This window comes from Gasterosteus aculeatus, chromosome 14 (assembly GCF_964276395.1).
Source record: "Gasterosteus aculeatus chromosome 14, fGasAcu3.hap1.1, whole genome shotgun sequence".
Taxonomy (NCBI): domain Eukaryota; kingdom Metazoa; phylum Chordata; class Actinopteri; order Perciformes; family Gasterosteidae; genus Gasterosteus; species Gasterosteus aculeatus.
In genome coordinates, this window is record NC_135702.1 from 5,682,954 (window position 1) to 5,695,553 (window position 12,600).

At 46.5% G+C, this 12,600-nt stretch overlaps 2 protein-coding genes across 2 annotated transcripts; one reads left to right on the forward strand and one right to left on the reverse strand.

The window, feature by feature from the left end:
- Nucleotides 1-763: 763 nt before the first annotated feature.
- On the forward strand, nt 764-4,937 carry klf4 (Kruppel like factor 4). The gene is made up of 5 exons (XM_040198611.2): nt 764-1,138; nt 1,255-1,366; nt 1,937-2,822; nt 3,276-3,446; nt 3,832-4,937. The coding sequence occupies exons 1-5, from the start codon at nt 1,134-1,136 to the stop codon at nt 4,005-4,007; spliced, it is 1,350 nt and encodes a 449-aa protein (XP_040054545.2). The 5' UTR covers nt 764-1,133; the 3' UTR covers nt 4,008-4,937.
- A 1,234-nt stretch (nt 4,938-6,171) lies between these two features.
- On the reverse strand, nt 6,172-10,895 carry rad23b (RAD23 homolog B, nucleotide excision repair protein). Its single transcript, XM_040198612.2, has 10 exons — nt 10,508-10,895; nt 9,898-9,979; nt 8,679-8,758; nt 8,389-8,567; nt 8,224-8,279; nt 7,775-7,902; nt 7,415-7,547; nt 7,212-7,339; nt 6,704-6,892; nt 6,172-6,484 (listed from the first exon to the last, which is right to left on the reverse strand). Exons 1-10 carry the CDS (start codon nt 10,571-10,573, stop codon nt 6,371-6,373), a joined length of 1,155 nt encoding a protein of 384 aa, XP_040054546.1. The 5' UTR covers nt 10,574-10,895; the 3' UTR covers nt 6,172-6,370.
- Nucleotides 10,896-12,600: the final 1,705 nt, after the last annotated feature.

The following is a 12,600-nucleotide window of genomic DNA, read 5'->3' on the forward strand; positions in this document are numbered from 1 at the left end:
TTATTGGGCCAGGGCGCCAGATTAACGTTTAATACGGGCTTTACTGGGTTTGCTTTCTATAAAAAAATTCACGACTTAAACACCTGTGTCAAGAGAGAAAGGTCAAATGTTACACAGCAGCCAATGTGTGGATTATAATACAGATTAGACCTACATATTTTCACTTATAAATCTCTAGTCTGAATATGTTGACTATTCTATAGGGATATAATATATAATATAGGGGATCTACAATTTGTCTACACACAATGCGGAAGGCTTATTGTGGTGCTTGCAACATTCCCCTTATCCGTAACAGTAAAGGTACAACACTCTGCCAATATATATTATATAATAATAGTAATAATATATGAAAATAATATCATCGTGCTTTGCAAGTGTGTGCATGCCTTGTGTGTGGGTTGACTCCTGCTGCAATCCGGCGATGTAAAAACAATACTTTGCATAATTGCCTTCAAATTGTGGCGAAATAATTGCCCTCGACATGTTATGGCGGAATAACAAGTAGAGCAAAGAGATGACCAGCGAGGTGGGATCGTTTTTTTATTCTATTTTTTTTACTAATTCTGCATCAGCGAGATGGCCATACCTGCACCGAGAGACGCGCGTCACACCTCGCGTCACGTGTCTCAGGTAGAACAGCAGCAATGACAGGTTCCGTTGCTATGAATACAAACAAACCTCTCTCTCTCTCTCTCTCTCTCTCTCGCTTTCGCTTCCCCCCGCCCCGCCCTCCCCTCAACCCCACGTGCTCCCTCCCTCGCACACACCACGAAATGTTTTTTTCGCCGCTTGTTGCCGGGCAACGACAGGCGTGTCCAGCAGCTGATTTAAGGTTTCTTCTCGTGCGCGTCCTCTCAGTTCAGGCCGCTACTCGCATGGCAGCAGGCGCGAGGGGTTCCCCTCCGTACGTCGCCGCTCTGTCTTGCCTAAATTGAAGGAAACAAAAAAAACAACAACAACAACGAAAAAACCCAAATTAGAACCGTCTGGTCTGCTTGTGCCGTTCAGCGAGCCGCGTGTGCTGGAATGCAGCGCGACGGGCCGCACCTGGAGCAGAAAGTTTAAAAAAAACCGGGACGTTGAACGCAGCGCGAGGAGAGCGAGCGGAGAGGACTCCGGGTTCTCCTTTGATGAGGTGTGGACCTGCGACCAACTCTCCTCACAACTTCTCAGTGGACTGTAAACTCGCGGCTCCGGGATTACCAATCTTTTTCTTTTTTCTTTTTTTTTTTTTACCCAATTTTATTTCAGGCAACCTCCAAATGACGCCGAGATGGCTTTAGGCGGCACGCTTCTTCCATCCATATCCACGTTCGCCAGCGGACCCGCTGTCATGAGTAAATCCATCGGAAATGCCCACCTAGTGAGTAGCGCGTGTTTTTGTTCTTATTGCATAACGCGGATCTGTCGGGCGGGACGGCGGAGTTTGTTTCGGGTTATTACGCGCGCAGCCGGGGGGAGGTGGGGGGGGGGGGGGGGGGACTCGGCACTGCGCTGTGCCGGGGCGCGCACCCGCTCAGATCGGCTGCTCCAGCAGGTTAAGCGAGAATGGAGAAAGTGAGAGTGCACGTGTGACACTACCCCCCCCCTCTTAAGAAAAACCCAGATGCCCACTATAATTTACTCGGGTTTGCATTGCGGAGGGGGAAGGGGGGGGGGGGGGGGGGTGCAGTAGTCCCGGTGCACGTGAGAATAATCAGTATTCTAGGAAGTGCTCTGTGTTCAAGGACGCTGATGACTGAGCAAAGCGGAGCTGTCAAAATATTCTCAACCAACTCCCTTTCCTCCTTAAAGCTCAGCTTTGTATTTATATCCGACGTCTTAATATATTCTCATGTTTAAGTGCACAGTTTATTTCTAATGTTTTACAAATGACCCCAAACAAGCAGCCTGTATGAGGACCGTCATTAACTCCTCTGTAACTTTCCTCTAGAGATGGAAGGAGGAGTTGTCCCACCTCAAGAAGTCCAGTGTGCCGACCGGAAGCGGCTGCTCTGACCCGGACCAGCCCACCCCCACCTGCACCACGAGCCCCAGCATGTCCAGGAAAGAGACGGAGCCGGACCTGGACTTGGACTACGACTTCATCCTGTCGAACTCTATCCTGCAGCAGCAGCAGCAGCAGCAGCAGGAGGAGGAGGAGGAGGCCGCCATGGCGTGCAGCTCTGCCCAGACCGTGTCCCCTTCCCCCGGCTCTTTCTCCTCATCCTACCCTCTCCCCTCCCCTCAGGGCGCTGCCAGCGAGCTCCTCTATACCATTCCTGACATCAGCGACGTCTCGCCCTCCGGAGGCTTTGTGGCGGAGCTCATGAGGCCGGAGTTGGACCCGGCGTACCTCCACCCCACCAGCCTCCACGGCAAGTTTGTGGTAAAGACAACGATGGACATGGCAGAGTACAGCCGAGGCGTGAACGTGAGCAAGATCTGCGTTAGCGCCGCGTCGGAGCCGACGCCGTCGCGCTCCTCGCCGTCCTTCCCGTGCCACAGGATAAAGCAGGAGAACCTCGGCACCTGCAGCATCTCGCAACCCATGGACCTACACCTGGCCGGGGTGAACTCGCAGGGCAGAGGGAGCCAGCAGCAGCAGCAGCAGCGGCGGCCGTGCCAGTTAGAGCTCCACGGCTTCCCCGGCGCAGGGAGATCCATGACAGGCCGATTATCCTCATCCTCTTCGCTCTCGCCGGACCATCCGCTGAGCCGGGAGCACCAGGTTCTGGGGCATCCTCACCCTCAGATCCCCCTAACTCCCCAGGGTTACCACCATGGCTCCCCACAGGGCTACAGCGGCTACCCTCAGCCGTCCGCCCTGCAGTACCAAGGTCAGAGCATCTCTTTTTCTCTTAATTATGCCCTGCGTCCAGGCATTTTTGGCTGCTGAAGGCAATAACTTAAATGGAAAAGGCTGAGATGGAACATCAGGAATCTCAAGCCTGTCGAGTATATTTGCATGCAGCTCACACAACCTTAGGGGGTTTAATTATTCCCCAAAACCAGCAGATCAAAAGGAGAAAAACCAACATCCCGTAGCCCTTGGCAACAACCCTTTTTTTTATCATGACCTTATTTTTACCCAGCGAAGAAAAGATACAGGACATTACCAGATGTTTAAATAAAGTTATTTCCTTATACCCACTAGTTATTAACCGTTGCTGTATCTCTTTGCGTTTACTTTATACCACTAATGCCTTAATGCACTGTTACGTCCCCATACATTCTCACACTGCAAATGTCCTCCGCGCACGTGATGACCTTGCTGTTTTTGGACGCCGCAGACCCCGCCATGATCTCCAGCGGTGACTGCCTGCCGGAGGAGCCCAAGCCTAAACGCGGCCGGCGCTCCTGGCCGAGGAAGAGAGTTGCCACGCACACGTGTGACTACGTCGGCTGTGGGAAAACGTACACCAAGAGCTCCCACCTCAAAGCACATCACCGCACGCACACAGGTACGCTCCTGAACTTCCAACCGTTTATGTCTCCTTTTAAAAATCCAAAAACGACGCATGCAAGCACATTTTGTGTTTTAGCACATTCGCTTCATGCCGGTTTTCATTGTTTCGATCTAATTAGAGGTATTATCCCAAAACCAGCGAGTCTCAGTGAATAATTCACTTGCCAAACAGGTGCGGCGACACAGGTTTATACGGATCCCTGTTCAAATACAAACCCCAGGCACTTTGGCTTAGTGTTTATAAGCCAGCTGTAGGACAGGACGGACCTCTTTTCCTCCTCGAGGTGGAGGAGGTTGGGCCAGTTTAACCCCTGGGGGGGCCGACACTAACTGCTCCGTGTGTGTGTGTGTGTGTGTGTGTATTGTGTTTCCATCAAAAGGGGAGAAGCCTTACCACTGCGACTGGGACGGCTGCGGCTGGAAGTTTGCACGTTCGGACGAGCTCACGCGCCACTACAGGAAGCACACGGGCCACCGGCCGTTTCAGTGTCAGAAATGTGACCGCGCCTTCTCGAGGTCAGACCACCTCGCCCTCCACATGAAGAGACACTTATGAGACTTTGGGATGAGCGAAGGGCTCCAGAGAGAGAAAATGAAAAAAAATAAAGGATATGTTAGCGAGAACCCGGAAAAACAAACTTGTGACCTATAAAACCATCATTTGCCTTCAAGCCGATGTCAAGCAACGAGACAAGCTGTGATGTTCACGGCAAAAAAAACAAAAAACCCTCAAAAAACAGCGTTACTCCCTCAAGAGCCTACAGACCTTCTCTCAAGACCCATCCGGTCTTTGCACAACTTTTATGAAAGGGACCAAACTGGAATTTGTCTTATTTAACTGACAAAACTTGGAGGACCAGGTGCCAACAACTTTTAACTGGAAATGTTTTTTCTGTCAGGGAAACCAGGAGCAACAGACAAACATCTCCAGAGGCCTTAGACCAGCAACATGCCAATATAGGCTCTGTTATCAACTAGACACTGTTTAAAATACTGTATTGGTAAATACATCTATATTTATATACACGTTTCACCTGCAATGCCATTAATTTCAGGTACAATGTTAATTTATACTGAACGGTGCTCAGTGACTCTGAAGAAAGGTTTCATTTTTTTTGATTAAAGAAAAGGTACCAAAGATTAAGGAAAATTTAGAAAAGGGTGAAGACTCATAAAAAGTGCCATATGGTTGTTTGCGCGTTGCTCGCAAACCCCTCTTCCACAATCTGACTTAAATCAGGTGAGCGGCTCACTTTCTACACGGTGATGGCAATCTTCAATGCACTGCAGTCGCAAAAGTGCAATAATTTATATGAGACATTCATATTTTTGTATTGAATGAGTAACTCTGAACAAAGGTTCCTTTTTGTTTATAGCCAAAATATGTAATATAATCTTGAGTTTTGTACATTTGTAAATAAAAATGCTTTGTTATTGTTGTGTATTTTACACTATAATAAAATACAATGTATTTGAAATAAGAAAACCACAATGGCCTTCGTGCTGCACCGCGTCTACGTTGTCACCTCACTGAAAACCAAACAAGAAAACATCATTGATTTCCCCCGGTAGTGAAATGGAGAAGGACATTTAAATGGCAGCAATATCTCACAGTCGATACGCGACACACGATCCCACCCCCTCCCCCCTGATAATAGCCGCAGGAAAACTCGCCCAATAATGGCGTTAAAAAGCTCTTTTAAAAGCACTCCTACAATGTCCTGTTTCCGTGGGGTTCTCTTTCCACCCGTCACTGGGAAGAATGGGGAGGACAAACGAGGTCCTGGATGACGTTCAGCGGTGACACCAAATCTCACCGCCACTCGAGGTCCCTACGAAGATGCTGCTGTGAAGTTGTTGATTCATCTCTGATGTAAGTGTCCAGCATCGCTAGAGTTACTTTACTTGATGTTCTGAGGTTAGAAGGATGAAATCCTCCAAAGGAGCCGGCTGAAAGGGGACGTTAGCGCTGTACAAATGTTGTGTGTTTGTTACAAGAAAAAAGATTTTTTCCCCTAAGTACAGTACATAGTGATATAGTGAAAGCGTTGCCGTTATATTATACTATGAGTAACCGACGTGAAGATGTCACTTTTATAGGTATACTTAAAAGTGATGAAAGATCATTTCAAACTTATTTATTAAAGAAATAATGTTATAAATGTTAATAAATATATGTTATGTCCATATAATTCTGCATTACAGCGAGGCCACATAACACGTCTTAAACTAAATATTTATTCCAGCTGTATATAAAGTTGCCTTTTAAATGAATCACTTGAACTTCCCGTTAATATAAATGCGGTTCATATGTTGCTGTACTTGTATTCTACACACATATTGTAGGCATGTTGCGGTCTACGTTGCCCCCTGTAGGTCAATTCAGTTTTATGACACCGGGGCTCTTGTCCTGCAGCTTTTATTCCTAAATTGAGCATTATGGGGCCACTTTTTATGTTTTTAAAAATAATTCCCTAACAAGCCTGATGTATGGCGACCGATAAAGTTCAAAAGAAAAGGTCAATTCAGTTTTTTGAAGTCATGCTTAAATTGAAAAAGAACAGCAGCAAACACGTTTTATTTTTTCAAAAAGAAAAAAAAAAAAGTATGAGTGCATGAATACTGTCAGATCCATCCTGAACAAACCTCACTTAAAATGTGACATACTGCAAACCATAATCATCAGCTAAAGTTTAAGAAAATCAAAAGCACACAGGTCATTTCTGATGCAAAGTTATAGTACTTTAATTGTTCCTCCATTTCGAACTGATCACAAATAAGAGCTGATAATCATCCAGTGTTAAGAAAGGTAAATGTGGAAGTAGTGAGTATATCTGTTGTTTCTTCTTTTGGAAATGTGAAAGGCTTGTTGTACACATATTTAGCAAATCAAATAGTAGGGGAAGGAAAAAAGAGAACTTAATCATCGTCAAAGTTCTGTTGTAAAAGGAAGTTGGCGGCCAAGTTCTCGTTCTTCTCACATGCAAAGTAGGCTTGGATAACGAGGCCCTCTGGGAATCCTAAAGCTTTTAGCTGGAATTGGGGAGAAGACAATTGCAAATTAGCCAAACAAAGCTTAAATAAGCAAATTATATTTCCTGCTTTGTGTTCAACGTGGAAGACACAAATCAAAGTGACTATTTGGGCTTCAGCGTCACAGTTGTGGATCGTACTCCAGGACTTGTGGGTGAAGGAGTGAACTCTAGGCTGAGAGGACAAAAGATAGTGACAGTGTGGTGCTCCCCTCCTCACCCTCTCAATGGCCTCCTTCTCCTGTGGCGTGACCTGGATGTAGCTCATGTGACTCCCGCCGGGTGTGTCGCCTGCTACCACCCCTCCGACTCCTCCCACTCCACCTCCACCTCCACCACCTGCCGGCACTGCCTCTGGATTGGGTTCATTCAGCATCTGGATGAACTGCTCCTGGTGGCTGCTAATCTCCTGCAGGAGTGAATTCATGTTTTAGCCTCTGAATGTGTTACAACAAACTGTATTACACTGAAAAAAAACATTTCTTTCCTATGCAGTTTGAGGACTCACAGGAGAGCGCTTTAAAATGAGTAATAAAAAAAAAAGCATGACCTTTTAGTCATTATTGATCAAACGCCAACACGCTGGATCCTCCAAATTCCCCAAATCCCTCAATGCAACTCAACACCGGCCTCCTAAACCGCCCTCCCACCCCCCCACCCCTCTAAGTGATTTGAAAGCTTAAACCATGAACTCATCCAGTGGGAACTGCGTGGACGGCCTTCCCCACCTGCAGCAGCTCCGGGTTTTCCCTGCCGATCTCCTGCAGCAGGGCGGGAAGCAGGGCGGCATTCTGCTGGATCAGCTGCCGCATCACGTGGAACTGTGGCTGGTTTCTTAGGAAACTGAGGGGGTTTCCTGAAAGGACAACAAGTTTAAGCACTGACAGACAGATAAATAAATGAAATAAACCGGTTAGCATGGGTCACTTACCTCCCCCAGCACTCGGGGAGGAGCCGATGTTGGCGGGAAGACTGATACCACCTATGGGTGCAGACTGGACACTCACTGGAGGCACCACTGCCTCTGGTCCGGCAGCAAGGCCTACATCTCTGCCTGGAATACCCTGAAAATAAAGCAAGAATTAACTCAAATTTGTAAATTACATTATGCCACACACACGTTTTAGGATTCAGATTATTCAGTAGGTTACCAGAAGTGGTTATGGGTGAAAGATTTGTATAACGGTGTCATGAACACCGTAAATGTATCATTTAAAATATCCTGACGTGAGCATGGATACTAAGCTCCACAAAGCCCACAAGCCATTTTCTAGTCTTCAGAGGTTCTTACTGAGAGCAGGTACTCCACAGCTCTGTCGGGGTTGTTGAAGCTCGCTCTCAGAGCTGCTACCACCTGCTCCCTTTCGTAGCCCATGAGCATCATTTCGTTCACCATGGCGTCGTACGACGAGCCCGTCACTAGAGGAACACACACACACACACACACACACACACACACACACACACACACACACACACACACACACACACACACACACACACACACACACACACACACACACACACACACACACACACACACACACACACAAGAAATGAGGTGGATCACAGATAGTAGAACAGATGCAATACTCCTGCAGGATACTGCTCAAAGGGATTGAGGCAAAGGGTATTGTTGGTCTGACCGATGGGGTCCTATTTATCATATTCTGAATTTATATTTCTGTCCGGTCTACCAATACGCCATGCATCAAGGACAGATGAATAACGTTCACTTACCGAGATTTGAGACGGCCTCGTCAATCAGGTTAGTGTTTGTTGACACCTCGGAGCTTCTGCAAGAGGAAGAAAAACGGGCTTTGGGTGAGGCGAGGTCTGCGCGTCTTTCCTCAATAAGAGCGCTCACCAAAGGCAGCTGACAGACAAACATCCACCCATCTTTACCCGACGGCGGCGGAGGCCGGTTCGGCGGTCGGAGCCCGCCTCTCCTCCGGCTTGTCGTCTGCAGACGCTCGCTCTGACGTGCTGACAGAACTGGACGACGAGGCGGGAGGCGCCGCCGCTGCAGTGCTGGGAGCCGGAGCGGCGGGGGGCGGCTGCGGGGCGGCCGAAGCCGTTTTAGCCTGCGACGGAGGTTTTGTAAACATTAAAACACGAGACTTCTCCGACACCAGCGGGTGGTGGGCGAAATAAGTTTGACAGACGCATCCTGTCGTTCACTGAAAGTCACAAACCTTCGTCACCATGACGACCACAAAGTTCTTCTCATTGATTTTGTATTCCTTGAGAGCCGTGTCATCGCTGAGGACTTTACCTGTGAGGAAACAGAAAGGTGAGTCACGATACCACCGACATTACCCGCCGCGAACACCAAAACAACACGACAGGGACAATAGACGCTTTCATATTTCCTCATTCAATAGAAGGTTGCCGAGTGGTTTATCGCCTGCTTTTATTGCCACATCTGGTTCTCTTTTTCGTAGTTTTTCTTTGAGTGCGTTATGTCTGCAAAGCAACTAAGTAGGTCACATAAAGCCCCACCGTGTGAAGTGCTACACTATGCTAATAGATACACAGAGCCTGTAACGGGTATGCATCCTCCCCTGGTTTTTGTCATGTTTGACTGCCACACAACACAAAGAACAAGGGTAGCATTTGGTTGTTTCCATCCTAATTACTACCCAGTTTTCCCCTTTTGAAAGTCAGATGGCTGCAATGCTGGTTTAAACAGATGAAGGAAGGCATGTCGCAAAACGCTTGCCAGTGATCTGGCTAACATTTTCACTACCCGACCTGTTCTTCGGCATTTTTCTCGCTATAGGCTTTGTGCTATCAGCAGCAGAAGACTGAAACCTTTTGAGGAAACCAGGCCTCGCTCGGCTAAACAGAAACATCACCGCGGGCCTCCAGCAGCTGTTAACCAGCTCTCCAGAAGTGCATTTTTGTAGCTGCATAACATCGGCGAGGGTCCATAATAAAGAGGACAAAATTCATCTAGATAACGTGGACATGTGCATGACAATGCAGCAGCTATAACACACGATTCAAAAAATAAATACATAACTTCTATCAATTTGATGTAAAATGATTGAGAGGGGAACCAAATCAGTTGTAAATTAACAAATTAAAAACTAAAACTAAATCCAATGTGTATTTCTGATCCCGTTGAAGACCAGTCTGCTTTTCTATTTTCCCGAATAAGCTGCGTATGAACCTTTCATTTTAGATGATAATGAACCTCCGTGTGCAGTTTACTCATTTTTATAGGATGTGTCGCAGTAAATCATTAACCGACGGGACACTATATGTGGTCCCAATTCAGGCTTCAAGTGGCGCTTCCTGATCTGAATGAGGTTCTTGTGGTCCACGTAGAGACCATGATGAGCATCACAAATTAAATGATGAACAGTGTGGTGACTTGCGGAACACAATAAACAAACACAATATACGTACCAGCATATATCAGTTTCAGCCCAGCAACTGAAAAGTTGTCCTTTCCTTTCTCCTGTTCAATCTTCTCTTTTAATGTCTTCACCTGTGGGACAAAAATCGGACTTTTTAATCGGTATTGGCGCCACTGTATTGATCAGCCCAAACTAACGTTAAGCTAACAGCATGACTCGGATAATAAAGTTCAAAGTGTGTTTCGTAAAAACTGGAGTTGAGTAGACACATTGCTGAGAAACCACGTGAAATCACAGATTGATTGCATAACCGCGTCGTATTCCTTAAAGAAAAAAACAAGCTAATGAAACTAGAAAACAGTGTAACGGTAATTTGTCCCTTAAGTGGGCTCCGGCTAAATGCTGGCAATACAAACTGACGTTACTTTTTCTGACCAGCAACGTTATTTAATAAATAACGCTCATCTTTTTCGAGCCCGTTGTCTAACACTTAACGCTAAATTAACCTGAACACTCTGTTCCTTCTAAAATATATCCGCTGTGCTAACGCATCTGTCGATCGTCTGATTTGAAACGGGCGAAAACAAAAGTCCTCCGTTCCAGGACATACCCAACTCCCACTCCATCCCCTTCCACCAATGCATGGCTGCAACTCTCACCGTCTCCTCTTCGTCGATGTCGATTTTGAACGTCTGCTGTTGTAAGGTTTTCAAAGTTATCTGCATTTTGTCGTTTTTTTTAATATGTATTCCTCAGGGACCAGTTTTAAACGATGTAGGTCGGAAGTAAGACTCTTGTCTGTTTTTGTTGGCTCATTACAAACTGTCAGCCGCCATGACTTTTCACCTTTCTTCTTCTGTGTGAGGAATTTAAACTACAGTATCTAAGCTACAGCGCCCCACCGGTCGGCCCTGGAACTGCAACACAAAATGACCGACGGCTGTGGCAGTTTAGTTGGTAGAATTCTCATCATATCCTTCACATAAACGAGTTGCTAACGCTTTATTTAAAATAGGTGTACGCTAAGGAAAAGTCCTGCTTTCAACTGATTGTTGTCAAGTGATTATCACATGAATGTACAAATGTCCAAAGTAAAAGTAACGTCCGCTCTCTTAAGTGTTTTACAATTAAAATATAATTTTTTGGGATCAACAATATTGGTCTATTAACATACAAACAACAAATATTATAGTTACATGGAGACAATTAGCGGCTTCATACACTTGTTTAATATTACAATAGGTGTTTCCTATTAACTATACTACCTGCAGTATTTCAAGTGCATTTCCATTTGAATAAATAAGAATAAAGACAAAATACATTCAACACTACAAAACTATTAGCCAATCTAAGTATTGTATTATTAAACAACAGCGTTGATAATTCCATCCTAACCAGTCCCTCATGAGTTTACTTCTTAAAAGCATTTTATGGGCAGTATTTCTTAAGACACAGTGCATGGAGGGTAAATTAGTTGAGTAGAATAGAGAAAGATACGGTAATAGAGAACAATGCTATTTTACCTCTCAATCTCAATGGCCAATTTGCTGTCTGAAGACTCCTTGACAGATTTTACTTTACTACTTACTTTTAAATTGACATGTGATAAAAAGATGCTTTTCATTTTACCATTTGAATGTTGTTTGTTGTTGTGCTTTGTCGTTATGTTCCTTGCAGAACTGACCGTGGTGGAATAAACATGCTCCCATTAGCGAACTTGCGTTCAAAATCCCAGGTCTCATCAAGCACGGAGGAATTTCAGTATCATCCATCCAGCGCTCAGCATCCAGAGGCTTTATTATCGAGCTCTACCTCACATGCTGCACCGCTCACAAGCTGACTGAGAGGACTGTTAAGTGCCAGAAACAATATGCTGCATGGAGCTCAATGGCGTCTCTTCCCCGCGCCACCTTTTCTCCTCATTCTCACATCACTCCACCTCCCTTTTCCATCACCGTGTGCTCGAATCCGTCAAATCTCTCACTCCTCTCAGACGTCCTTCGCTCTTCTTCTATCCCCAACTTTCTTTTCGGTCGTTCCCCACGACCCCCTCCTGCCCCCCCTCGTCTCCAGTCAGCCAGTTCATGCGTCAGGAGCTGTGCCCTTCGCCGCCTCGGCTGGAGCGTAGAGGCTCATCAGGCATTCCTCGCGTTGCTCCACTCAGCAGCAGCAGCGTCCTCCCTTCCCCTCTCCCCCCCCCGCCGCGGCTGTGGCTCTTGCTCCCGTCTCCAGGGGTCGTCAGTCTGCCGTCGGGCCCCCCTCTGAAGTGGTGAGCCACGGACACGGAGATTACAGGCTAATCCCTGGTGATTTGGAGATATTTTTAAGAGATGATGTTAGACATGTGAAATAAAGACTCGGCTCCTGAAACGGGGCGGGAGTGGAAATGTTCGGAGGGCACACGCGTGGAGTTGAAGAGACAGTAGCGATGGATTCCTCCAGTTGTTTGTTTTTTGGAGATCTGTGGAGGTAATGAGAAGATTAAATGACCAACCGGTGAAAGACAAAGCAGATGCATGGCCATCTCGGTGACTCGTGGTATTTAGGGCACACACACACACACACACACACACAACTGGCATCTGCAGGGTTTGCGGTTTTGGTCAGCAGAGGGGGTGCGGGGTGGAGTAAAGACCACGAGAGAGAGAGAGAAACAGAAGGGTGTAGCAGAGAGAGCGAAGGCCACTGAGATGCCTTCTCAGCCCGGAGCTATTTCCTGTGGACGAGCTGCTGGGACTATTATCGGTTATTT